General features: G+C 42.9%; 1 protein-coding gene across 3 annotated transcripts; it reads left to right on the top strand.

Annotated features, from left to right (window-relative positions):
* On the top strand, nt 1-27,278 carry KLHL26 (kelch like family member 26). 3 transcript variants are annotated; one of them, XM_070931840.1, is made up of 4 exons: nt 1-98; nt 11,583-11,757; nt 22,294-24,526; nt 26,954-27,278. In XM_070931840.1, the coding sequence occupies exon 3, from the start codon at nt 22,298-22,300 to the stop codon at nt 23,873-23,875; it is 1,578 nt and encodes a 525-aa protein (XP_070787941.1). In that variant the 5' UTR covers nt 1-98; nt 11,583-11,757; nt 22,294-22,297; the 3' UTR covers nt 23,876-24,526; nt 26,954-27,278. The 3 variants fall into 3 exon arrangements, with proteins under 3 accessions (XP_070787941.1, XP_070787939.1, XP_070787940.1); XM_070931838.1 differs by having other exon boundaries at nt 11,575-11,757; XM_070931839.1 differs by having other exon boundaries at nt 11,575-11,757; nt 22,294-24,423; nt 26,954-27,016.
* The last annotated feature ends 469 nt before the right edge of the window (nt 27,279-27,747 follow it).

Here is a 27,747-nt window from a genome sequence, read left to right as displayed (position 1 = left end):
CTCCAGCAAGCGGAAGGCGGCGGGAAGATGGCGGAGCCCGGCGGGGCCGAAACCTTCGCCGAGCGACCGTCCACGCCGAGCGGCAGCAGCCTCAGCAGGTGAGGACGAATCCCCTCCTGCCTCTCCCCACCCCACCACCCAGCCGCCTCTAGTCCCACCTCCTTGGGGAGGGGAGGGCGCACCTTCTCCCCCCCCCCACCCCCAGCTCTGCTCCACACGGGACCCCACGCACCCCCCCCCCACGACGGAGAGCCCTCCGTGGCTTCTCGCTGCCCAGAGGAGGACGCGGTGCCCTCTTTCTCCCGCGCCCGGGTGCTTCCCCCGCCCCGCAGCTGCTTTGCATTTTTATTTTGATTGCGCTTCTCGGATTTCTGACCCACCTCTGGAAACTGGGCGGGGCTCTTGCCAGGAGGCTGTCGGAGTGTATGGGGGGGGGGAACACACCCCACTGTGCTGTATTGGCACGCCAGGTTTAATTAACCAGGTTACCGCATTAGCCCGTTTTTCTACCTTTGCACAGGATAAGGAGCCGTACCCACCTGCTGGCTGTGCCCTCCAGGCTGAACTAAGAGAGAGCCCAGCCTAATTAAAGCTAAATGAAGGATAGGGCGCTGTGCAAATGCATGATGGCTGCTGACCTGGTTACTTAGGTTGTGTGAACGTGGGCAATGTAATCCTGGGTAATGTAATGTAATCCTGGGTGAGGGTGGATCATCTTCCCCAGACGCATAGTTCCATATTCTTCTCTTTCTGTGTCCATCTGTTGATGGTAGGATGAGCTCCAGATCTGCCTGTGTAGGGATCCGTCAGACTGGTAACGATGGGAGGTGTAGTCCATCACATCTTAAAAAGTGACTTGAGAGCCTTTGGGTTTTCCTTCCACCCCGTAGTTGTTCTGTCTGCCCCTAGAAAGGTTTTTCCTCCTTTTAGTGCTCTGTGATGGTCCTCGGCTCTTCCCCATCCCTTGTTTTGCCTTATAAAGGTGATTCCCCCTCACCTTTTAGTGCAGTCACATTTGTTGCTGAATGACAATTCCCAGCAACCCTCACTAGTGTGAACATCTGGGGAGCTACAGGTTGCTTTCACACAAAATTTTGAACACCCTTGCTAAATTAACCCAACTCTTTGCTGCTGTCTAGTGGTTGGGCCTATTTTTGTAACCCAAAGTAGTGGCTCTCAATCTTTCCTTCACCACAAACCACCTTTAAATACCTTTTGTGGCCATGGACCTCCAAGACTTAAGGTTTAAATCATAACATTTCTTCAAGCCTTTGTGGACCTGCTATGATGACATCGAGACTCCTCGGGTCCGTGGACCACAGGTTGAGAACCACCGACCTAAAGTAATAATTGCAGAGCTCATGGTGTCCTCTGAGCTTGGTTGTTTGCTTGTAGACGTTTCTTTACCCAACTAGGTAACATCATCAAGTGGTAGTAAGTGTAGGGTTTGCTCCCTGGTTATATCCAGTAGATTCTACCCTGTTACCCCCAAAATAAGACATCCCCTGATAATAAGCCCAATCGGGCTTTTGAGCGCATGACAATAAGGCCAAGCGCTTATTTCAGGGTTCAAAAAAATATAAGGCAGGGTCTTATTTTCGGGGGAAAATACGGTATATATACGGAGCCAGTCTGGTCTAGTGGTTAAGGCAGATGGCCAGAAACCAGGGGACTGGGCCTCTAGTCCTGCCTTAGGCATGAATGCCAGCAGGGTGACTTTGGTCCAGGCGAACCTACCTCACCGGATTGTTACTGTGGGGAAAATAGGAGGAGAAAGGAGTATTAGGTATGTTTGCTGCCTTGAGAAGATGTTTATAAAATAATAAAAAGATAATAAAGTTGAGTGATGAAACATCTGCAAGCAATCAACCAAGCTCAGGGAACACCAAGGAGTCCACAGTTCAACCCTCAGCTACAGATATTCTCTTCTATTGAAAAATACGGTGGTCCTAATCAAGTTAAAACATTCTTACTTATTGGACTACTGCTATAAATCATCTCCAGGTATTTTGTGTTGTGTGAAGCCAGTTGCTATGCAGCAGAGATGTCCCTTTATCTCATTATGTGATCATGTCCCCTGCAGCATTATCTTTTCTGCCCTGTCTTGTTTTTCCTCATATTTCCTATTTTCCTCTTTCTGGGAGGTCCTGGCTGTCGTCTGCCTACATTTTTGTCGCGGGAAGTTAAAGGAGGCTTACTGGGTAAGAGGAAAGACCAGGCCTGTTCAGCATGCTGGTCCCACAGTAGCCAAGGAGATGTCTTTGGGAAAGAAGCCCACAAGTAGGAAGAATGTTGTAATTCCTCCCATCCTCATCTAAGTAGAAATGCTAGGCATGGTTACTTTCAGGGCCATCAAACATCCACAACTTTTTGGTTATATCTAGTTTTTTTTTAAAAAAAAAAAACATTCTAGATGAAACTCATTTCATCTAGTGACCTGTGCTCAGTTTCACTGCATTCCCTTTCTTTATTTATCATAATCTCCTATAATTCTTATTCCCTCCACAAAAGATTATACAGTTGTCTTCCTTTAATTGCTCCCTTGTCCCCATTTTGTTTCCGGGTTGTAGGTTCTTTTGATAATCTTTTATTAAATTTCTTATTTCCTAGGTGAACTAGAAAATAGATCCCCTGACTCCCAGGTGGAGATTCCTCCCATTTGTTCTTCTCCACCTCATCTCATTTCCCTTGAAGATAATTATTTGTTTTCCCACAATTATTCCCTTTATTCTGCTCAGCTCCCTCTCTCGTATACTCCATTGGCCTGTGATACGTGTTGCAGCACAGAGCATACAGATTTCAGTTTCAGTTTTCACCTAACCTGCTAGTAACAAATTTTAGATTTCACCACTGCTTTTAACACAGAGTCCATCCTGGTCAAAAACTTGTCATGTTTTTGTACCAATTATAATTTTACAGGGATAGACCCCCAAACTGCATATTACCACAATCAAAGCAGAATCAAGGTGTGGATTACCTTTTCAAAATCTGGCCATCTGGAAAAGGATTGAAGTTGGTCCATTATTTGTTTAGGCAATGGATATATCTGCTCATCCTAAATACAGAACTCTCGGGGGGGGGGGTGTTTAAGAAACTACACCACAGGAAAATACTATAAAAACAATATAAACTCCTGTGAACAGAATAAAAGTTGAAGTTAAGATGATCAAACCTGCTGCAATTTTAAAGATATGCATTCACGGCTAGACATTGTGATTGTCTAAACCGTCAAAGCTGCCTGAGAGTTATTTCTGCATTGGCACAAATCTGAAAAATGTATTATTTTATAGTCTGAACTGTCGAGTTACGTGCTAAGAAATGCTACCTAACTGTAGATTTATAGATTTGATGGACTTGGAAATACATTAGTTCATTAAAAGGGTGTCCTCAATTAACTTTAGCATTATTCAGAAGTTTGGCATAATGTTTTTCAAAGAGGAAAAATTGGAGGCCAACTGTGAAAGAGAAACTTGCTGACCTAAGGTTTTTCCATTGCAATGATCCTGTGCTTTCTTTCTTCAGGAAAAATGGCAAGTCTGAATAAGACTTAGTTTGCCTGAGACATAATATACTGAAGAGAAAAATTTTTAAATCACACACAATAGGGCAGATTAAGAGGAAAAAACTAGCCTACAGGTAGTCCTCAATTTACGACTATAATGGAGTTTTCCTCACCATTCATCCCCAACAGCCTGTGCCAGTGTTCAACAGTGAAGGGATACAGGGCAAAAAACCATCCTGCAGAAAGCACAGCTCCACAACACTCCTTTGGGCAGTTCCAAGATGGCTTCACACCCAATTGCACTACTCAGGTGCAGGACACTGAGGACACAGACAAATTTCCAAGTGGCCTCAAGGCAGGAGTGGGTTGTAAAATTTTTTACTACCGGTTCTGTGGGCGTGCCTTATTTTGTGGGCGTGGCTTGGTGGTGGGGTAATGTGATGGTGGGCGTGGCCAACTTATTTTTTTAAAACTTTTAAAAGCATGTTTTTCTACAACCTTAAGAGGTTGCAAAAAAAAATGCTTTTAGAAGCCTCTGACGATCAGGCAACTCAGCTGGGATCGCCAGAGGCTTTTAAAGGCATTTTTTTTCCTACAACCTCTTCGGCTGAAGAGGTTGTAGAAAAAATGCTTTTAAAAGTAAAAAAAAAAAAAGCCTCTGATGAAGTGGGCGGGGTAAGCGAGCGGCAACCAGGCCGGGGACCGGTTCGGGGGTGTGGCCAGCCAATGTTATTACTGGTTCTCTGAACTACTACAAATTTTTACTACCGGTTCTTGCGAACCGGGAGCAACCCACCACTGCCTCAAGGACTCTAAAAGAATGCAAATGACCAGCTATCTGCAAGGAATATAAATCCTTCCATTCCCCACTATCGAGTGGGCAAATTTTTCAACCAAGCTACCTCAAATGGGCTAATTTACAGAAGTTTCCAAAATCTGGGACTCATGACTCCCATGGAATTGAAATATGGCCAATTCTATAAAAATATTTTATGATATAAAAGTTATCAAAACAGTTTATGACATAATACAAAATGTCATAAAACAGTCCTGGGCTGATATTTAACTGTGCTATATAGTTCAAAATGGACTATTTTCAAGGCAGATACATCTCTGAATATATCCCAACTTTTCCAGTGAAGGCAATGCAGGTAAGCTCTCGACTTAAGACAACAATTGAGAGCGGACCTTCCATTGCAAAGACAACAATTGAGAGCGGACCTTCCATTGCATAGTTGTTAAGTGAGCCATTCCTGATTTTATGACCTATTTTGCCACAAATGTTAAATGAATCACCCCAATCAAATGAATCTCATGGTCATTAAGATAATCCAGCTTCCCCTATTGACTTTGCTTGTTGGAAGCCCAGAGCTGGCAAGGTTGCAAATGGAGATTTGGGGACCTTGATAAAATGTGTTTACTAAAAATAAGGAAATGGTAGAAATGTTTTCTGAGGTGTAAAGGCTAATAGGAAAGCAATATATAATACGTGGTGTATTGATAGGCATGAACGTTGAAAGAAACAAAAATAGCTTTGTACAAGAATACGCTTTTATGGATGTGAGGAATACAAAGAGAAGTTGAATGCAGTGGGAATGGGGCTCTAGAGAATTGTGTGTGGTAAAATAAGGGAAAGGGGTCAAGCATAAGTAGGTGCTGAATAATAATAATAATAATAATAATAATAATAATAATAATAATAATAATAATTATTATTATTATTATTATTATTATTATTATTATTATTTTATTTCTATACCGCCCTTCTCCCGAAGGACTCAGGGCGGTGTACAGCCTATTTAAAACAGAATAAACATCAATTTAAAATAATTTAAAAGTATTAAATAAATTTGGCTTAATTTAAAACCCCAAAAATTTAAAACATCCAATTTAAAATTATGTTGCTAACCCAGCCTGGCGGAACAATAGGGTCTTGAGTGCGCAGCGAAATACCCGGAGGTCAGAAATCTTACGAATTTCCGGGGGCAGTTCATTCCACAGGGCTGGGGCTCCCACAGAGAAGGCCCTCCCCCATAATGTGGTTTGTATATAAAAGTAGGACTACATTGAGGTGGTGTAGTTATGTAAAGAGAATGAATGAAGATTAAGCAGCAAAAAAAAAAACCACATTAAGAAATAATATAGGTAGTTCTCATTTAATTACTGTAATGGGATCAGAATTGCTAAGCAAAGTGGTCATTAGATGAAACACCACGTGATCACATCCCTTAGCGAGGGCAGCTTTGAATAGTCACAGTTGCGGTCGTTAGGCAAGGATCTCATGCTTTTCTTACCCTGCCATGCTCACCTATTATTCTTCAACTCTCCCCAATTGCCTATTTCCCTCCTATCTCTGCTCTTTTGGCCACTTTTCACTCTGCCACCTTTGCTGCCCGCAGCTGACCTTCATCATCTGTTGATGATGAGGCATGCCCAGCCTGGCCTTGCAAAGTTTTTCCAAAGCTTGCAAGGGCTTCTCAAGGCTCAGTGGAGTGCAGTCTGGCCAAAAGGGCAAAGATAGAACATAGAATATAAGAATAATAGAGTTGGAAGGGATCTTGGATGTCTTCTAGTTCAATGCCCTACTCAAGCAGAAACTGTATTCCATTTCGGACAAATGGTTATCCAGTCTCTTTTTGAAAGACTCCAGTGATGGAGCTCCCACAACTTCTGAAGGAAGCTTCAGAATGATATTATTAATTTTGATAACAATGTAAATTAGGATGAATATTTTAACGCTAATGATTGGGAAGAAGGAATTAAGAGAGACACTTCCCGAAATGAAGAAAGATAGTAAATAATTGGAGCAATTGTAATTGAGAAGAAATATAAGGCGTAAAGTGATGTTATTCAAATATAAAATCGAAAATGATAAAAAATGATGGGAAAAAAATAATGTGGCAGAAGTTGAAACAATAAGAAATGATTAATTTGTGATAAAAGGATTAAGATATAATGATGATTTTGATTATGTATAAGACGTGACCGGGTCAGCACTCTGTTCCTAAAATATGTATTTTAAGGGAAAGGGAAATTTTTAATAAAACTTATTTAAAAAAAAAACTTCTGAAGGCAAGCTATTCCATTGGTTGATTGCTCTCACCGTTAGGAAATTTCTCCTTAGTTCTAGGTTGCTTCTCTCTTTGGTTAGTTTCCATCCATTATTTCTCATCTTGCCTTTTGGTGCTTTGGACCCCCTCATCTTTGTAGGAGCCCCTCAAATATTGAAGCGCTGTTATCATGTTTTATACGTCTTATAAGATGGGGAGAGGCAGGTGGGTGGCGAAGAGTTGAAGCACACTCTGTGGATGGAAGGAAGGAAGGAAAAAAAGAAGAGTAAAGGAAAAAAGGGAGGGAGGAAAAAAGGAAAGAAAGAAGGAAGAAGGAAGGAAAGGAGGGAAGGCAGAAGTGATAAAAAAGGAGGGAGGGAAGGAAGGAAGGAAGAAAGGAAGAAAGACCTGGGTTTTATTGTTGAGTTGTCACCATGAATGCCTAATTCCTCTTTTTGGGTGGGAGCCAATGGAGGCATGGGTGGTGGTGGGTTCACATTCTCAGTACCCTATTTGAAACCTTCAGTGCCTCTGGATGTAGCTGCTGAATCCCAGGTTGGTTTCTAATAAGGCCTCCCTCCCATTAATCATTGATGCCTGCCTTAGGGAACAGTCTCTAACACCCCCCCTCCCCGCCTCCCCAGGAAGCTAAATTAGCTCTATCCCTGTTAATACAGAGATGCTTATGATCACAACTGAGCCCAACATTTCTGTTGCTAAGTAATAGTTATGAAGTTATTAAGGCTCCAACTGGTCCAGAATGCGGCCGTGCGGGTGGTTATGGGCGCAACTCGTTGTGCCCATGTGACACCCCTGCTGCACGAGCTGCACTGGCTCCCAGTGGTCTTCCGGGTGCGATTCAAGGTGTTGGTTACCACCTTTAAAGCGCTCCATGGCATTGGACCTGGATACCTTCGAGACTGTCTTCTGCCACCAGTAGCCTCCCACCAGCCAGTTCACTCCCACAGAGAGAGTCTCTTCAGGGTGCCATCGGCCAAATTATGTCAGCTGGCGACACCCAGGGGGAGGGCCTTCTCTGTGTGAGCCCCTGCCCTTTGGAATGAACTGCCCCCAGAAATTTGTAAAATCTCTGATCTCTGTGTATTTTGCTGTGCCCTCAAAACCATGTTGTTCTGCCAGGTTGGGCTATCAATGTAAAGATTTTAATTGCTTTTAAATGGGATTTTAAATTTGGGGTTTTATAAATTGGGCCTATTATTTAATAATTATAATTATTTTTAAATTTTTTCTGTCTTTGTGTTTTTAATTAGACTGTACACCGCCCTGAGTCCTTCAGGAGAAGGGCGGTATATAAATAAAATAAATAAATAAATAAATAAGTGAGTTTTTCCCCATTTTATTATCTTTCTTGTCTGGGTTGTTAAGTGAATCTCTGCAGTTGTTAGTAACATGTTTGTAAAGTGAATCTGGCTTCCCCATTGACTTTGCTTCTAAGAAGGTGATTGCAAAAGGTGATTACATGACTTGGGGACACTGCAACCTTCATAAATATGAACCAGAGGCCAAGTGTCCAGATTTTGATGACATGACCATGATGATGTAGCAATGGTCATAACTGAAAAACGGTCAGTCACTTTTTTCAACGCTGTCGTAACTCTGAACAGTCACTAAACGAATGATTATTGTAAATTGAGGACTACCTGTATTCAAAACCCACTTGCAAGACTTGGTTGTGTCATCAGGCTGTAGGGTCCCAGAGAACATTTTAAGGTGGCTTCTCTCCTAGGAGTGATATTTCTCTGTGGTTTGTATATTTTACTTTTTTAATTGCTTTTACATTTTTAAGTAAGGGTTTATATATATATATTTTGCAATGAATGTTTTATAATGATTGTTTATCTTTTAACTTTAGCAGTTTATCTTTAGCACTTGTTTGAAAAGTGGTGGATTATGATTGATTATGTACCATCAAGTTGTTTTTGACTCCTAGTGATCACATAGATCAGTGTTTCTCAACCCTGGCAGCTTGCAGATGATTGGACTTCAACTCCCAGAATTCCCCAGCTAGCATGGGTTGGGAATTCTGGAAGTTGAAGTCTACCAGTCTTCAACCTGTCAAGATTGAGAAACACTGACATATATAGATCTTCTCCAGGAGATTCTGTCCCTAACTTGTTTCTTCATGTCCCCCAATAGTGTACCCAATTCTATCCCCTTTGCTGCTGCTGGTCGTCTTCTTTCATTCTACATTTTCCAGTGTTAGAGCCTTTCCAGAGAAAAGTTAAGCTTTATTAAAAGAATAAACTCTTTTTAGCTAAAAACCAAGTTCCAGTTTCTTCCAGGCTCTCAAAGTAAGTTCTGAAATGGTTGAAACGGTATGTATGCAGCTACACGCAAACATCACCAACCGATCACCATAATCGTGGTGTGTGGGCCTTGGCAAAGAATCACTCAAGGTTTTCTTTTGTGCCTTTCCTGGAACCTCTGCCAAGGAACAGATGCTGTTTTGTATTTTTTTTTCACAACTATAGTAACACAAACAATGGGACTGCAAGGCCACAAGGCGTTAGAGTGTTTTTTTAAAAATGCCATTATTTCACATTCTGCAGTGTGACCTCTCTCTCTCTCTCTCTCTCCCAGGGCCCCCACTCCTCATTCTAAAGTGTTTTCAATGAAAAGGGTAAATTATATCATGGTCCCAGTTGAAACCATAGTTTCAGCTTGGAAACTGTTGAGTATCCTAGATCAAGCCAAGTCCAAAAATGCTAGAGAATTCCTGGAAGCCTGGCACTCAAACAATCGTCCATCCACAGGCACATGGACATAAACAACAGCTACATACCATTCAAAAAGCTAAAAAGGAAACAAAAGACCGATACACCACCTCTCCAGCAATCAACACCCAGATGAGCAGAGATTAGCACCAAAATTAACATTAGACTAACAATAAAAAAAGCAAACAAAACCCCAGTCAAGGAACTGCCAGCTAACAGTAAACAACAGCCCAATCAAGGAACTACCAAGACCACTCCGACCAACTCTGACAGGGCAAGCCACTAGTATATAAAATGAGAGCAAACCCAACTCCTCCCTAGCACTGATTATGTTACCTAGTTAGGTAATGAAATGTCTGCAAGAAAGCCACCAAGCTCCCAGAGCACCAAGGACCCCATATACCATGCTCAGTTTCATATATTCCAAGATTACTTTTCCTGTCTTCATTTTTATTAAAGAAGTGGAATGTGTGTGTGTGTGTGGTTAGGGTCCATTGCAGGGGTGAAATTCAGCCGGTTCTATCCAGGTGAATTTGGTAGCGGTATCTGCGGGAGGCTCTGCCCACCCACACGGCATCATGATGTCGCTTTTTTGTGACAATTTTAAGCCTGCGTATGCACAGAAGGCTTTGTGCATGCGTGGATGATGGCACGGACGAGCGAAGCTAGTGCGCACATGGCGCACACACATTTGCAAACCAGTAGGGAAGGTAAGTGAATTTCACCCCGGTCCATTGGTAACCACAATGGAGTTTGAAGCTGTTTCTTGAATAATGACCTTGAAGAATGCTTAAATTTTTGTAAGAAGATGAGGCCTTGTTCCCTTCATTCCTGTATAAAAAGGGATAAAACAGTGGTTCTCAACCTGTGGTCTGTCCATGAAGACTTTAAAAAATATTATGATTTAAATCTTGAGTTAAGTCTTGGGGGTCCATAGCCATGCTGCATGGCCACAAAGTTTGCGAGCCACTGAGTAAAAGGTTTCTCCAGTTTGAGAGACCATTAACAGAGCAGGTAATATGAACACTTCCTTGCAAATTGGTGGTGTGGCAGTTTTGAATAGCATATGTTGTCCCCAAACTGTATATAAATCTGTTCTCTTCTCTACAGTTGTCCTTGATTTATGACCTGTTGTTTAGCAATAAATCAAAATTACAACGGACTCTCCGGGGTACTTACAATCAGGATTTGAAATGCTGATGGCTGCCCTGATCATGTGACTGTATTGGGCACTTGGCAGTCAGCCCTCATTTATGGCTGTTTGTAGTCAGTCAGTCACATTGCCATAATTTATGTTTTTTTGGCTGGAAACCTAAAAACGCCCATTGTAGATAATGGATCTGCTTAATGACCACGGCATTCATTTAATGACTGTAGTATTAGCTTAACAATTGGTGCAAAAAAAGGTAGTAAAATCAGGCGCATTTACATGGTGACCCACTTAATGCCTGGCACAACTTACAACTGTAATTCTGGGCCTCCCAAAAGTGCTTTTTTCAAAAGGCAACTGAAGTTTCTTTTTTTTTCTTGAAAACATTTCGCTTCTCATCCAAGAAGCTTCTTCAGTTCTGCTTCTTGAATGAGAAGCGAAACGTTTTCAAGGAAAGCAAAAAATCAAGAAAGTTCAGTCGCCTTTTGAAAAAAAGCACCTTTGGGACAACCATGACCTGGATGAGAATCTCCTCCATGGATGTAATTCTGGGTGATAAGTTGAGGAGGACTACTTGTATTTTAGGGGGACGCCGTGGCTCAGTGGCTAAAACACTGAGCTTGTCAATCGAAAGGTCGGCAGTTCAGCAGTTCGAATCCCTAGTGCTGCCTAACGGGGTGAGTTCCCGTTACTTGTCCCAGTGTCTGCCATCCTAGCAGTTTGGAAGCACGTAAAAAATGCAAGTAGAAAAATAGGGACCACCTTTGGTGGGAAGGTAATAGCGTTCCATGCGCCTTTGGCGTTGAGTCATGCTGGCCACATGACCACGGAGACGTCTTCGGACAGCGCTGGCTCTTCGGCTTTGAAACAGAGATGAGCACCGCCCCCTAGATTCGGGAACGACTAGCACATACAGTATGTGCGAGGGGAACCTTTACCTTACTTGTATTGTACAACTGGAAAAACTGCAGAAAAGGGTAATCAAAAAGATCAAAGGCCTGGAGCTATCTGTATGACCAATTCAAAGGGAAAAAATGCACCTTGTAATTTCTCTCTCTCTCTCTCTCTCTCTCTCTCTCTCTCTCTCTCTCTCTCTCTCTCTCTCTCTCTCTCTCTCTCCCCCCCCCCCCTTTCTAGCATGGCAGACAAGAACAGCACATTGAAATGCACCTTCTCTGCTCCGGGCCATAGTGTTACCCTGCTGCACGGCCTGGCTTCTTTGCGGGCTCAGGCCCAGTTGCTGGATGTCATCCTCACCATCAATAATGAGGTCTTTCAGGTGCACAAAGTTGTTTTGGCGGCCTGCAGTGACTACTTCAGGTGAGAGGCTCAAATCAGTGGTGAAATCCAATTTTTTTTTACTACCAGTTCTATGGGCGTGGCTTGGTGGGCATGGTATGGCTTGGTGGGCGTGGCTTGGGTGTGACAGGGGAAGGATATTGCAAAATCTCCATTCCCACCCCAATCTGGGGCCAGCCAGAGGTGGTATTTGCTGGTTTTCTGAACTAATCAAAATTTCCGCTACCGGCTCTCCAGAACCTGTCAGAACCTGCTGGATTTCATCCCTGGCTCAAATGTCCTTATGGAAGCTGTTGCTCTTTCAAACCACGTTGACGGAGTTGGTCATGGACAAAATGGTGGGTTTGTGTCAGGGAATTTGGGCAGCAGGTGTCCAAATGGAGTCAGAGAGACTGAGACAAATTTGCAGTTTTATATAAATAAATATATTTTTTACATCTGTATTTACAGCCGACAAGATAGTCAGGCACATCACGGCATTGTGAGGTAAACCGTCAGGTAAATCACAGAACAGCATACAGAGCACACAGAAGAAAAAGGCGGGAAAATGGGAAACTCCCCCTTTACACCCAGCAACCAATCATATTGTAGATTGCCTCATGCAGGAGCTGGCGCTCTCCAATCAATCAACTACAACTCTGTGTTCTGGCCCATTATAAATTTTACTGGTCTGGTTACTAAATTTAAATATCCAAACAGTTTGCGAGTGAGGGCTATAATTAGTTCTTGACTTACAACCATTCTTTTAGCAACTGTTACAAAGACTGTGTCAGGACCAGTCTTTGCATTTATAGCTGTCGTAGCATTCCCCAAGATCACATGATCAAAAGTCAAAACCAGCGTGTCTTTACCACAGTTGTAGCGTCCCAGAATCATGATTGCCATTTTTGACTTTCCCAGACGGCTTCCGACAGACAAAGTCAATGGGGGAAACTGGATTCATGTAACAACCACAAGATTCATTTAACAAATGCGTGATTTTCTTAACAACTGTGGCAAAAGTGTAAAATTGGCCATGGCTCACTTAACAACTGCCTTGCTTAACAATGGACATTCTGGTCTCAATTATGGCCATAAGTCGAGGACTACCTGATTTGCTCAGCAGATGGCTTTCATGCAAGGAGGGCAGGCATCATCGGCAGGCATCTCCAAATCCTGCCTAAGATCTGGAAAAATTGCTAAGCTTTGTGGGTCAGGGGTCTATGCTGGTCAGGGATCTCCTTGGAAGTGAGGCCAAAACTTATATTTGTGTAAGGCAAAGATAACATTGCATCTGAGAGAACTTTTGGGAAATGTAGGTTGCAGAGCTACCGAAGTCCAAATCTAGCCCATATATTGTTAAAAATGGGCAGAAACTATCGCACCTTCTTCCCAGGCATTGGCAAAGTTGCATCAGTGGGTGGAATCTAGGTGATTTTCACAGGACCTCCCCAAATAATTTAAAACAGTGTTTGCCAACGTGACAACTTTAAGATGTGTGGACTCCTAGATTTCTCCAGCCAGTTTCAATTCCCAGAGTCACCTTGTTGGGAAGATAGGAGGCATAAAGATTTAATAAATAAAATTTCCCAGCACATATTTAAAGTTCAGAAACACTCATTCATTCATTCATTCATTCATCTATCTGCAGGTAGCTATCAAGTCTGTTTCTCTCTAATTATCCTATCCTTTCATTTTTTTTTGGTATGTTGTTCATGAATACAAAAGAAAGTGCTTCTTCACTCAAGAAGTACTTCTTCACTCATGACGCCAGCCTCTCGAAAAAACTCAAGGTATCTCTGTGGCTCCCATCTGGATGATAAGTCAGAAGTCCCTATCTCTTCTCCCAGCCTTTAGGTGGCTCAGCCACTGTAGATTTTAATTTTGTTCTGTGTGCTTTTCTTTTCTGGATGCACGTTTCTTTTTTTAATTTTGTTTTCCTTTTAAAATGTAAGTCATTTAGAGTGATTGAGGGTCAAGCAGCTTTTAAATTATATATATAAAAAAATAATCTTTGCCTCAAGGGCTGATACCCATGATTCTAGCCTGATTCCTTTTGCATTCTTACTATCCTAAATTTATGCGTTGCTTGTGCTTGGTACCACAGTTAGATGAGTCAGGTGTTACGTTTTCTTGCAAAAAGTTTTCCATTCCTAAAAAGAAAAGGAATTTTACAATTTATTGGTAAGCATAAATGCATGCAGTGCGATACCAATCAAACTTCGTTGAGTTGTTATAAACCGGGGGTGTCAAACTCGATTTTATTGAGGGCCGCATCAGGATTGTATTTAACCTTGGGGGGGCTGGGGTGGGCATGGCCAGCTCAACATCACTCATGTCAAGGGTGACTCTGGTGGCCTGAGGACTCTGCCAGCGAAAACGGGCTCCCGAGCTCTGTTTTTGCCTGCGACGGCCTCCTGCAACCCTCTGCCATTGAAAACAGACTCAGGAGGGCCCTCCCAAGCTCCATTTTCACTGGCAAAGGTACTGTGGGTCAGTCTTTCAATGATTCCAGGGTGGCCCTGCGGTCCGGATCCAGCCCCTGGGCCTTGAGTTCGACATCCCTGTTATAAACAATAATAATAATAATAATAATAATAATAATAATAATAATAATAATAATAATAATAATAATAATAATAATAATATTTCTATACTGCCCTTCTCCCGAAGGACTCAGGGCGGTGTACAGCCTATTAAAAGCACGAGACAAACATCAATTAAAATAATTTAAAATTATTAAATAATTCGGCTCAATTTAAAACCCCAGAAATTTAAAACACCCAATTTAAAATTATTATGTTGATAGCCCAGCCTGGCGGAACAACAGGGTCTTGAGTACACAGCGAAATACCCGGAGGTCGGAGATCTTACGCACTTCCGGGGGCAGTTCATGTTAATGTTTTAGTATTAATTGTAAACAATAACATTTTCATCTTAATAGGTATACTTGGGGAACATGGACAGAACAAAACAAAAACAAAATATTAAACAAAAAAGGTTTAAATGTTTTTACATTAGGTTGATGAAGAATACTTGGGTGAAAACCAGTAGAAGATTTCTGGATAGAAAAAAAATAATAATCTTGAGGTCATCAATTCTTGAGCTGAATGTTGATTTATTTACATTTGCAAGCCATTAAGTTATAGCCTCTAAGTTGTTTAACATTAGTACAATGAAACAGTGAAAGCAGTAATAAGCAATAATTATCAAACCAACACATCATTTTGTGCACGAAAAAAGGTAACAACCAGCTATCTTATAATATTTGCTGGATGATTACATCTGTAATTCAGACTTGTTTCCTGAGTGCTTTGAGGAAGAACAGCATTTTAAATGCCTTTTGCTATATTAGCAGGGAGGAAATGGTCCTGTACTGCTTATAACTATGTTATTTTAATATAAATGCACAACCTGCGTTGGTATTTTGCGCCTGATTCCCAGAACCACATAATTTTTATTGCCTAAATTCAGCTGTTGAAATAAGATAAAGTTAACCCAATCAGAATAAAATGAAGACCAGACCAGCTTTGCTTTGAAAACAATTTTCTAGTTTCAGAATGTGTCCGGAGTCACCATATTTCTTTTTTTGAAGAGTATATTTCTTGCACCTCATTCTGATGAATAAAAGATATACTCAAAATCTGCTCATTTTTGACCTAAATTGGTGGGATTTTGCTTAGATCAGAGGTGTTCAATCTTGATAATTTTAAGAGTTGTGGACTTCAGGTCCCAGAATTCCCTGACCAGCGTGCTATTTTAAAGAGGCCAAGGTGGTCACCTCTGGCTTAGATTTTCATATTCTTTCTGGAGAGCGTCCACCATCCAGACTCCAGGGAGGAGAATACTACTGGTAATCCTCATTTTATGACCATAATGGAAGGTGCCCATTATGATTGTAAGCCATGATGGTCATAAAGCAGGTCACACACACAACCAACCCGATTTGATGAGCTTTTTTTGTGGCAGTTGTTAAGCAAACACTGTGGTTTTAAAGCAAACCAATTGTTTTGGTGTGAAGCTGTTTTATTGAGAACTTGAAGTAAATGCCGTTTTTTTAGCAAAATCATCGTAAAATGTGGTCACATGATCACAAAATGTTGCAAATGGATATAAATGCAGGTTGGTTGCCAAGCGCCAAAAATACGATCATGTGACTGTGTGTGTGGGGGAAACCTATCAGAAATTTGGAACTGGTTTATAAGTATCCCCGGGAGGTCCATTGTAACTTTAAGCTGCCCAGACTTGCTGCATCAGTGAGACGGGCGGCATAGAAATTTAATAAATAAGTACATAAATTTTGAATAATCACTAAGCAACTGGTCATAAATCAAAGAATACCTGCAAATTTATTTATTTATTTATTTATTTGTTCAACTTGTATGCCGCCTTTCTCCGAAGACTCAAGGCGGCTTACAATGCATTTAAAAACCATATATAAAACATTAAAAGTTAAACCATTAAAAACAATTAAAACCCATTCACACCATTCATGGCCGGATCTCGCCAAATGGCAACAGCGAGATCAACGGCCCCAGGCCTGCTGGAAGAGCCAGGTCTTCACCGCTTTTCGGAAGGCCAATAGGGTGGGGATGGTCCAGACCTCAGGAGGTAACTGTTCCAGAGAGCTGGGGCAGCCACAGAGAAGGCCCTCCCCCGCGGGCCCGCCAGCCGGCATTGTTTAGCTGACGGGACCCTGAGGAGACCAACTCTGTGGGATCTTACCAGTCGCTGGGAGCTATGCGGTACAAATGCTCCTTCCATACCACACTCTGGCTCTGGTTGTTATGGGGCAGGCTGTGAAAATGCCCCATTGGAGATGATCAAGGCTCTGAATCATTAGTCAAATGCAGCTGGATTCACACTTGTCCAAAGTGACCTCTGGACGTTGACCATCTCTTCTTACCTGTTTCTAACTTTGTGTCTCCCATCTCCTTTCTGTTTGTAATTACGCTTGCCTTATTTGTGCCTGCTATGTGTGTATCTGTGAGCATCTGCACACACCCTGGTCCTTGTTTTTTGATTGGTGTTTGTTTCCCTAGTAACATCAACCTCAGAGGTTTATTGCTTTTCATAATAAGGAGCAATTAAGGGGGGGCAGAAGATCTCCCACCAGACGCTAATGGCTCTGTCGGATTCTGTGCGCCACATGCTGGGCCCCGGTGTGGGCTTGCTGCTGAGCTATAATTGCTTCAAGGGTTTTTCTTGTAACTTGGGTGTTTGGTAGGGTTGTTGTGGAAGAACAATGAATAACATAATCTTCCCTTTGGTTTGTCGCTCTGATTTTGATGCAAATGAAGGGTAAAAGGATAGAGGCAGCATTAAAGATGATTTGGCAGCTGTTGCTCTAATCTGGAATTCAAGATTACAAGACAGTTTTTCTTCAAAAATCAGGATAATTATAAGTTGACCGTGATTTTCTTGATATTCAGCTCTTCTTTCTAGTGACAAAGCATTCCCTATAAGAGGAGGGAAACTGCAGCTCATAATTTTCTGGAGGCTAAAACATACGATTGCAGAAACTGGGCATGTCTAGTCTAACGAAGCGAAGGACTAAGGGTGACATGATAGTAGTCTTCCAATATTTGAGAGGCTGTCACAAGAAAGTGGGGGCTGACCTGTTCTCTAAAGCACCTGAAGGCAAGACAAGAAGTAATGAATGGAAACTTATCAAGGAGGAAACCAACCTAGAATTAAGGAGAAATTTCCTGACAGCGAGAACAATTAACCAGTGGAACAGCTTGCCTTCAGAAGTTGTGGGTGCTCCATTACTGGAGATTAGACCATTTGTCCAGAATGATATAGGGTTATATAGGGTTAACCCTTTTTTATATAGGGTTATTCGGTATCTTACAGTTAGTCCTTGATTTACGATTGCAATTGGGACCAGAATTTCCATCGCTAAACAATGATGAGTTAAATAACATTGTCCAGCAAGGTGGTTGTTAAGTGCCATGGTTGTTAAATGAACCTTTGCAATCTTTGTGTCAGCATTCCAAGTAACGCATCCTCCAAAAGCAGAATTCCAAGACAGGTAGATTCCTCGAAGAACATGTTTATTGGATACATCAGATCGGCACAGCTAGTGAAAACCAACTCTTCATTTTCATTTCATTTCATTTTATTAGATTTCTATACCACCCTACTCCCGAAGGACTCAGGGCGGTGCACAGCCAAACAATAAAAACACATACAATACAAAATTTAAAAAAATAGAATAAAATCAAATTAAATAGTTTTGGCCCCAACAAATTTAAAATCCCAAACTTTTAAAACCAAAGTTCCTGTGGTTTTTCCCTAATTAAAAGAGCAAATATTTCCCTCCCCAGGTCACATTGTCCCATGAAAGTAGCTGGCAGGCTGCTTGGTCACTCCTCTCCTCCTTCAACTGCCACCTATTGGGATAGTCTTGGTTCCCACAAGAAAACATTTTTTTTGGCTATTAGCCAGTCTATCTATTTTCCCCTCCCTTCCCCCTCTCAGAGATCATGACAACTATGAGGCAGCAAAAGATGGCTTCAGCCAGGTTCACTTCAGAGTTGACACTCTGGATAGGTCCTTCCCCCCCCTTTTTTTTTTGGAATAGAATTAGAATTCACATAAAATATATTATATTAGAATATATTAGAATAATAAATTAGAATAGAATAGAAATAGAATTCACATTACAAATAGAATTTGTTATGTGAATTCAATGCAGCGCTCAGAAAATGGCAGCCGCTTCTGGAATTGTACCATGCGGCCACAGGGCCATCTTAACAGCATTATGGGCCCCGGGCAAAGCAGTGTACTGGGGCCCCTACGACAACTACTCACAGGAATAAAAATGTTAATGGTCGATAAAATTAAACATATATTTATTTTATTGGCACTTCCAACAACATAGGTGTTGGTATGGGAGCCATATGCTCGTGGGGCCCACGGTCAAGTGCCCATCAGGCCCATGTGTTAAGACAACGGCCGCCCGAACAGTACAACACTGTGGAAAACTCAGGAGATCTTCAAAAGCTACAGAGCTCTGGTGTTTTCTGCAACTTTCCGACGTGCCCTGAAGACCTTTCTGTTTCAACAAGCAGGGCTAGCATAAACATCTAAATTCTATGCCAAGGTCTTAGCAGATACACCAAGTTGACTCAATTTATTATTTACTGTTTATATAAAAAAAAAATTATTATATGTATATGAAATCTTAATCTGTTCACCGCCCTGAGTCCTTCGGGAGAAGGGCGGTATAGAAATTCAATAAATAAAATAAATAAATAAAAACACTCTGCAGACTGCATTAGAGAAGCAGAACAGAGGTGGGTTTCAGCAGGTTCTGACCAGTTCTGGAGAACCGGTAGCGGAAACTTTGAGTAGTTCAGAGAACCGGTAGCAAAAATTCTGACTGGCCCTGCCCCCATCTATTCTCTGCCTCCCGAGTCCCAGCTGATTGGGAGGAAATGGGGATTTTGCAGTAACCTTCCCCTGGAGTGGGGAGGAAATGGAGATTTTACAGTCTCCTTCCCCAGCCATGCCCACCAAGCTATGTCACGCCCACCAAGTCACGCCCACAGAACCGGTAGTAAAAAAAAATTGAAACCCACCACTGAAGCAGAATGAATGCCATAGCCCTTGGGTCTGCTTCTCCCACCCCCCAGGCTTCCCCCACACCACTGGGTCCCTGCAGAGCTTGGGCTTCCTCTCCACATCCATCACACATTGTATGTTTGCCTTTTGAAGATCTATGGAGCTCTGGAGCCTTTCCGCAGTGCTTTGAGATCTGAGTGAGAGTGTATGATTCCAGAAGTGACCACCATTTTCTGAGTGGCTGCACTGAATTCCGGTCACTCAGAAAATGGTGTCCACTTCTGGAATCGCACCATGCTTACCCAATGGAACGATCTGTTCTGATTCCCTAACTCGGTATGCACCGTGATGCAGAAAGCTCTGGAACTTGGATAGGTCTTTAAATGATCTTTTTTTTTCAGGATTTACTAGTTTTGATGGCTGTTTATTATATTCTGACTCAACGCCTTCAACTTAAATACAGGTGGTCCTCGAGTTATGACCACAATTGAGCCCCAAAATATATGTTGCTAAGTGAAACATTTGTTAAGCAAGTTTGCCCCGTTTTACAGCTTTTCTTGCCACAGTTGTTAAGTGAATCGTTGCATTTGTTAAGTTAGTAACAGGGTTACCCCTTTGACTTTGCTCTTCAGAAGGTCTCAAAAAGGGGATCCCATGACCCTGGGACACTAGAACGGTCATAAATATGAACTAGTTGCCAAGCATCCGAATTTTGAATCTCGTGACCATGAGGATGCTGCAACGATCTTAAGTGTGAAAAATGGTTATAAGTCGCTTTTTTTCAGTGTTGTAACTTTGAACGGTCACTAAATGAACTGTTGTAAGTCGAGGACTACCTGTATCAGGTAAATATATGAGCAGTTGTGAAAGAGAACTATTCTTGCTCTCCTCTCCTCTTTATGGAGGCATCTGTTTTGATATGGCATGGAAGGCTGGATGGACTGATATGGCAGGGTAGGTTTTATGTTCCTGTTTTGTGTCTAAGCTTCTATAGGTAGTCCTCAACTTACAACTCTTCGTTTAGCAACCATTCAAGGTTATAATGGTCTCATTAAATGGTTTTTAATGAAAAAAAAAAAGACTTACAACTGGTCCTCGCACTTATGACCACTACAGCAGGTGCACAGTTACACGATCAGAATTCCGGTGCTTGGCAACCGACATGTATTTACAAGTGTTGCCGTGTCCCAAAGTCATGTGATTACCATTTGCAACTTTCTCCGTCAACTTCTGACAACAAACTCAGGAGGGGGAGCTGGATTTGCTTAATGACCATGTGTTTCACTTAACAACTTGCAATGGTTTGTTTAACAACCATGATTAAAAAAAAAAGATTGTAAAATTGGGCATGACTTACTTGCCCTTGCCTTGCTTAGCAAAGGAAATTCTCATCCAAATTGTCGTAAATCGAGCACTGCCAGTAATTCTCTTTTTGTAATCAGTTTTATTTTATTTTATTTTATTTTTTAATTTTGATTTATATGCCGCCCTTCTCCGGAGACTCAGGGCGACTTACAATGCGTTAAGCAATAGCCTTCATACTTTTTATATTTTATACAAAGTCAGCTTATTGCCCCCACAAACCGGGTCCTCATTTTACCTACCTTAGAAAGGATGGAAGGCTGAGTCAACCTTGAGCCTGGTGAGAATTGAACTTGCAATAATTGCAGGCAGCTGGAAACTAAATACTACCTTTAACAGTAGCATTAGTCTGCTGCGCCACTCAGGCTCTTACGAGTTAAGTTTCATGTAAGATTTTTCTCTCATCTCTCAAAAAGGACTCTGTACGATGCTCGCCTATATGTATTTTACGGCTTCCTATGCTAATATATATCCTTCGGTTCTATTTTAATAGAGACACTTGAGACAGTCTTTAACATAAAACTAAATCAAAATTCATCAAAGCTCGTTTAAAAAGGCAGTGATTTGAGAAGATATAAAGGGTTCATCAATGTTTCATAGAACCAGAAAAACATCTTAACATCTGCACATGTCGGATCCTTCTGGAAGGCCTTATAAGCTGGTGTAAACAAGGAAGGGTTGAGGCAGATTTTCTGAGACAAGGAGCACTTAGCCTTTGCACAGGAAGGAAATTTACATTTTTGTTAGTCATTTATAATAATTTAAATATGCTTATTCATTGAGGAAACAACCTCAAAGTGGATTCACATACGAGTACCATGTTTTTCCGAAAATAAGACCCTGCTTTTTTTTAACCCTAAAATAAGTGCTTGGCCTTATTGCCATGCGCTCAAAAGCCCGATTGGGCTTATTATCAGGGGATGTCTTATTTTGGGAGAAACAGGGTAGTCCTTGAATTATGACCACTATTGCGACCAGAACTTCTATTGCTAACTAAGCAAGGCTATTGTTAAGTCAGTCCTGCTGCCTGACCCTTTTCACCACGGTTGTTAAGCAAATCACTGTAGTTGTTAAGTGAATTATGCAGTTGTTAAGCAAATCTGGCTTTTTCCATTGACTTTGCTTGTCAAAAGCAGGCTGTGCAGATCACAAACGGTGATCACATAATCCTGGGATGCTGCAGCCATCGTAAATATATACCAGGTGCCAAGTGCCCAAATTTTGATCAAGGGACAGTAGGGACACTGCAATGGTTGTAAGTTCAAGGACCAATTGTAAGTCACTGTTTTCAGCGTCATTGTACATTTGAATGCTTGCCAAACAAATGGTCGTAAGTTGAGGACTATTTGTATGTAATTTACTGTGATGCAGCAATCAATGAAAAGGCGAGTTATTTGCGGCATGCTTTCTCAGTTGGCAACCTGTGGAAGATTTATTTATTTATCTATCAAATTCCTTTCTTCCTCAATTTTATTTATTAAATTTATTTATTTATCAAATATATTTGTTTGTTTGTTTATTTTTTATCAAATTTATTTGCCGTCCGTCTTGCGATTCAGGCGACTCTGAGCACCTTAGATTCTCCCTGAGGATGTCCAGGAATGGTGAATCTCATCCATGTCGTCTCCTGTTCTTTGATTCTTTTAGGGCCATGTTCACTGGTGGGATGAGGGAAAGCAACCAAGACGTGATTGAGTTGAAAGGAGTCTCTGCCAAGGGCTTGAAGCACATCATAGAGTTTGCCTACAGTGCCGAAGTCACCCTTGATCTTGACTGCATCCAGGATGTGCTGGGAGCGGCGGTCTTCCTGCAGATGGTACCCGTGGTGGAGCTGTGCGAGGAGTTCCTGAAATCAGCCATGAGTGTTGAGACCTGCCTTAACATCGGGCAAATGGCCACCACCTTCAGCCTTGCCTCCTTGAAGGAGTCCGTCGATGCCTTCACCTTCCGCCATTTCCTTCAGATTTCTGAGGAAGAAGACTTCCTCCACCTTCCTTTGGAAAGGCTCGTCTTCTTCCTTCAGAGTAACAAGCTCAAGAGCTGCAGTGAGATCGACCTTTTCCGGGCTGCCATCCGATGGCTGCAGTACGACCCAACGCGCTGCAGCAGTGCCAGCCAGGTTCTCTGCCACATTCGCTTCCCACTCATGAAATCCTCGGAGCTGGTGGACAGCGTCCAGACCTTTGACATCATGGTGGAGGACGTCTTGTGCCGGCAGTACCTCCTCGAAGCTTTCAACTACCAAATATTGCCATTTCGCCAGCATGAAATGCAATCTCCCCGAACGGCAATCCGCTCCGATGTCCTTTCTCTCATAGCTTTTGGTGGCACGCCGTACACCGATAATGATAGGACCGTAAGTGGCAAAGTCTACTATTTGCCCGACAGCAGCACACGCCAGTTCAAGGAGCTGACAGAGATGGAGGTGGGGACTAGCCACACCTGCGTGGCTATCCTAGATAACTTTGTTTACGTCGTTGGGGGACAGCATCTGCAGTACCGCAGCGGTGAGGGAGCCCTTGACATATGCTACCGCTACGACCCCCATCTGAACCAGTGGCTGCGTATTCAGGCAATGCAGGAGAGCAGGATCCTGTTTCAGCTGAACGTGTTGTGTGGCATGGTCTATGCCACGGGGGGCAGGAACAGATCCGGCAGCTTGGCATCCGTGGAAAAATATTGCCCCAGAACCAATGAATGGAGCTTTGTTTGCCCCCTCAAACGCAGGACATGGGGCCATGCAGGGGCCACCGTGGGAGGCAAGCTGTATATCTCGGGCGGGTATGGAATATCCGTGGAAGACAAAAAAGCTTTGCATTGTTACGACTCTGCATTGGATCAGTGGGAGTTCAAAGCTCCCATGAACGAACCCCGCGTCTTGCACGCGATGGTCAGCGCCAATAATAAGATTTATGCCCTGGGGGGCCGCATGGACCATGTCGACCGTTGCTTTGATGTCTTGGCCGTGGAATATTATCTACCAGAAGCCAACCAATGGACGATGGTAAGCCCCATGCGGGTAGGACAATCAGAGGCTGGCTGTTGTTTGCTAGAGAAGAAGATCTACGTCGTGGGGGGATACAACTGGCACTTGAACAACGTCACCAGCATCGTGCAGGTGTACAACACGGAGACGGACGAATGGGAGAGGGACCTCCATTTCCCGGAATCGTTTGCTGGGATTGCTTGTGCACCGGTGATTCTACCACAGCCAACAGCCTGGAGGTGACCATCAAAAGCCACCCGGTCCTCTGACGCTATCCTGTGCATGCTCTTGCCTGGCTTGTTTTGCAAAATAAAGTTGTGTATTCATGGCAGACAAGCGGACGTTTCTGCCTACACTCTCCTGGTTTATTGTATTCCAGCAGCCCCTTTCGACCCTGTTGGAAATGGGAGTGTGATACGGGTGACTGTCCTGAGTAGAGAATTTTCTCAAGAAGCAGCGGTGGTGCACAACTCCGTTTCTCTTCCCTCACAATATCACATCTGCGGATGTTTAATAAGCTGCTTTTTTTTCCCCCGTTTATGAATAACTGAGGGGTTCACTGTATCTCAGAGTGTCATTATATGGAGATGTGTGGTAGCTGGACAATTTGAAAAAAAGTCAAGGAAATGAAGATCATCCGGAACTTTCCCAAATCAATAAGAAGAACGATTGAGGGAAGGAGAAGAGAGCTCTAGGCGCCAACGATCTATGATTTCGTACAGGAGTATTGTCCTGAAAAGCAGCTTTGAACAACTGTACAGAACATATCCTGTTCTGTTGTTAAAAACTCGGTAAGCCATGTTTTCCTATGCAGAGATTTAGGAAAGTGCCAAGAAGACTCCACGGAAGCTTGGAATCTATGGAGTGGAGGCCAAAACGGGATTATTAGCACAGGTAAATATGACTCCCATAAACTGACAGTATTGGTAGCCCTCAATTTACAACAGTTCATTTAGTGACCATTCGAAATTACAATGGCACTGAAAAATGTGACTTCTGACCGTTTTCCACACTTAACATCTGTTGCAGCATCCCCGTGGTTATGCGATCAAAATTCAGACACTTGGCAACTGATTCATTTTTATGACGGTTCCAGTGTCCTGGGCCATGTGATCACATTTTCTAACCTTCTGACAAGCAAAGTCCATGGGGAAGGCAAATTCACTTAACAAGAGCGCTACTAACTTAACAATTGCAGTGTTTCACTTAACAAATGTGGTAAGAAAACTCTGGCAAGAAAGGTGGTAAAATGGGACAAAACTCACTTAGCAAAATGTTTCACTTAGCAACAGAAATGTTGGGCCCGGTTGTGGTCGTAAGTAGAGGACTGCTATTTTTTTATAGTAATCATTGTTGGGGGACATACATAGAGAATCACACTTTAATATGGATGTGTTCCTCGTCCTCATCCTGTCCTGACACTTGAATCAAGAATGTTCACCATTGGATGGGATGGACAAATACAGTCTGAACAATCACTTGATGGAATGGTTATATTTATCATTCCTCTTAATTGTTGGTTATGGAAAACCTCTTTTATATGTCTGCAGCTGCTTGGAAAGTGAGATGCGCAGAGTAGATTGACATTTCATTCTGCAGGATGAACTCTGGGGATAAGACATGTAATGTGCTGAATGGGTACTTATATTAATCTGCCAATTCATCGCTCACATCTGCTGTGACTACAGTACTGAATCGGCAGATTATTTTGAGTATAGCTCGACTTACAACCATTTGTTTATTGACCGTTCGAAGTTACAATGGCACCGGAAAAAGCTACTTATGACCATTTTCCATAGTTATGACCATTGCAGTAACCCCATGGTCATGTGGTCAAAATTCAGATGCTTGACAACTGTCATCTATTTATGTCAGTCACAGTGTCCCCTTCTGATAAACAAAGTCAGCGGAGAAGTCAGATTCACTTAACAACCGTGTTACTAATTTAACACCTGCAGTGATTCACTTAACAACTGCTTTGCTTAGCCACATAAATTCTGGTCCCAATTGTGGCCGTAAATCGACTGTATCCCCAGTCTTATTTTTTTTCTAGCACTCAATGCAAAGCAGCTTCGTAGCTGCCATTTTAACTTTTCTTCAATGCCCTGATCATATTGGCACCCTAAGGCATTATGGGAAATAAGCCAGAGTCGACCAGTGAAATGCCAATGCTGGAATGTCTGCAAAAGAGAACCCTGAGGGGGGAGGGAGAAATCGGAGGGTGTTTGATGGGGGATGCTTGGTCTAGAAGTAGCTGAGATGAAGTTCCCTCATGCAGTTCTCCATTCCCTGAGTATCTACGGAGATTCTCAGTCATCCAGTTTATGGTTTTTCCAAATGTGCTTTTTCAAGAAGCAAGTGGCCTTTCTTTGTTTTTCGCTCCTCATCCAAGAAGGTTCTTTAACTCTGACCGAGTGGTGGGGAATGGAAGGATTTGTATTGTTTCTAGGGCACAGATAAACCTCCAAATGGCCTCAACGACCAGAGGTGGGCTTCAAAAATTTTAGCAAGGGGTTCTCTGCCCAGTTGCTGGGTGGGTGTGGCCATGGTGGGCGTGGCCTAGTTGGCCTCCTGCACCATGGCGGGCGGGGGGGGCGTTTTTGCCCTTCCCGGGCTCTGGCGGCTTTCCTCGAGCCTCCGGGAAGGTGAAAACGGCCTCCCCAGGTTCTGGAGGCCCGTTTCTGGCCTTCCCGAACTTCTGGTAGGCCCGTTTTTTCGCCCTCCCTGAGCCTCCGCATGTGGCCTGCATTTACCTGCATCCAAAACGGGCTGCATGGGGACTCCTGGGAGGGGCGGGGTGGGGTGGGCGGGGCCAGCCAGGAATGGGATTTGGGAGTTTTTCGAACTGCACAGAATCTTAGCTAGAGCAGTGTTTCCCAAACTTGGCTATTTTAAGATGCATGGACTTCAATTCCCAGAATTCCCGAACCAGTATGCCTGGTTGAGGAATTCTGGGAGTTGAAGTCCATACATCTTCAAAGGATCAAGTTTGGGAAACACTGAGCTAGAGGTTCTCCTGAACCCCTGCGAACCCCCAGCAGCCCATCCCTGTCAACGACTCTCAGAAAGAGTGCTAATGACCAGATGACTTCAAGGAATATAAATCCTTCCGTTCTCTCCCATTCAGTCAGAATTGAAGAAGCTTCTTGGATGAGACGTGAAACGTCTTCAGAACAAAGACAGCCCAATTGCCTCTTGAAAAAGCACCTTTGGGATATTCCCTGAGTAATTGTAATGCCTGTGCTCGCTATTATGGCAGAAGAGTGCTGCTAACCCAATTTAAACTCATTTTCTTCCTTTGCTTTTTCTGTATTTAAATAGCCACGTACGCTTCAGCGGCAACCTGGAACAGCAAACGAGGACTTTGCATTAAATACATAAAACCAGTGAATTGCAGCTTTTCAGAAGAAGCTTGAATGTGTGTGCTTAGGAGTTTCACATCATGCTGATCAGGTTTGTTTTTGTGTTACGGAACATGAACTTTGGAGCATCTTCCAAGTGGGGAATAAAAACATACTTTCATATATCGACCACCTGAATTATTTCAGTGCACAGTGTACAAGCTGTTTGCTCGGCTCTCTGTTTCGCCTTGGAAAAGGAACCCAGGAAAATGCTGAGATACGGTATTTATATGCAATAAAGCACATTTGCCTAGAAAAAAATTGTGTGTCTAAATTGTGTGCCTAAAACGTCAAGCTTTTATAGATGCTTGAAGGGAAATAATGCAGGTAGTCCTTGACGTAACTACAGGATGCATAGTTCAAAGTTACAGTGGACCTCCCTAGGTGTTGTGGCCCGCCAGCGGCCTGAGCAGATCGTGTCTGATCCCGACAAGGAGGCTGGTGTGTCGCGCCAGCAGCCTGCGCAGCCGGCGCTCGCGTCGGACAGCGAGGAGGCTGAAGAGGATGTGGTGCCAGAGGCAGAGACTCAGCCAGGGCCTTCAGAACCTCCAGAGGCTCCTTCCAGTGGAGAGAGCGAAGTGGAGGAGCCTCTCCTCAATGCTCGAGCACACAGGGCTGCCAAAAGGCAGGCGTGGCTACTCAGGAGGAGGAGGTCTACTCGAGAGTAAGGCTTGAGGAAAATTGGCCACTCCCTTAGCCTATTTAAGTCATGCG

The sequence above is a fragment of the Pituophis catenifer genome, unplaced genomic scaffold (assembly GCF_029215685.1).
Source record: "Pituophis catenifer annectens isolate HBS135680 unplaced genomic scaffold, rPitCat1.0.hap2 SCAF_1, whole genome shotgun sequence".
NCBI classification, from domain to species: Eukaryota; Metazoa; Chordata; class Lepidosauria; order Squamata; family Colubridae; genus Pituophis; species Pituophis catenifer.
The sequence above is the reverse complement of the archived record's forward strand: the minus strand, read 5'-3'. Positions and strand labels throughout refer to the sequence as shown.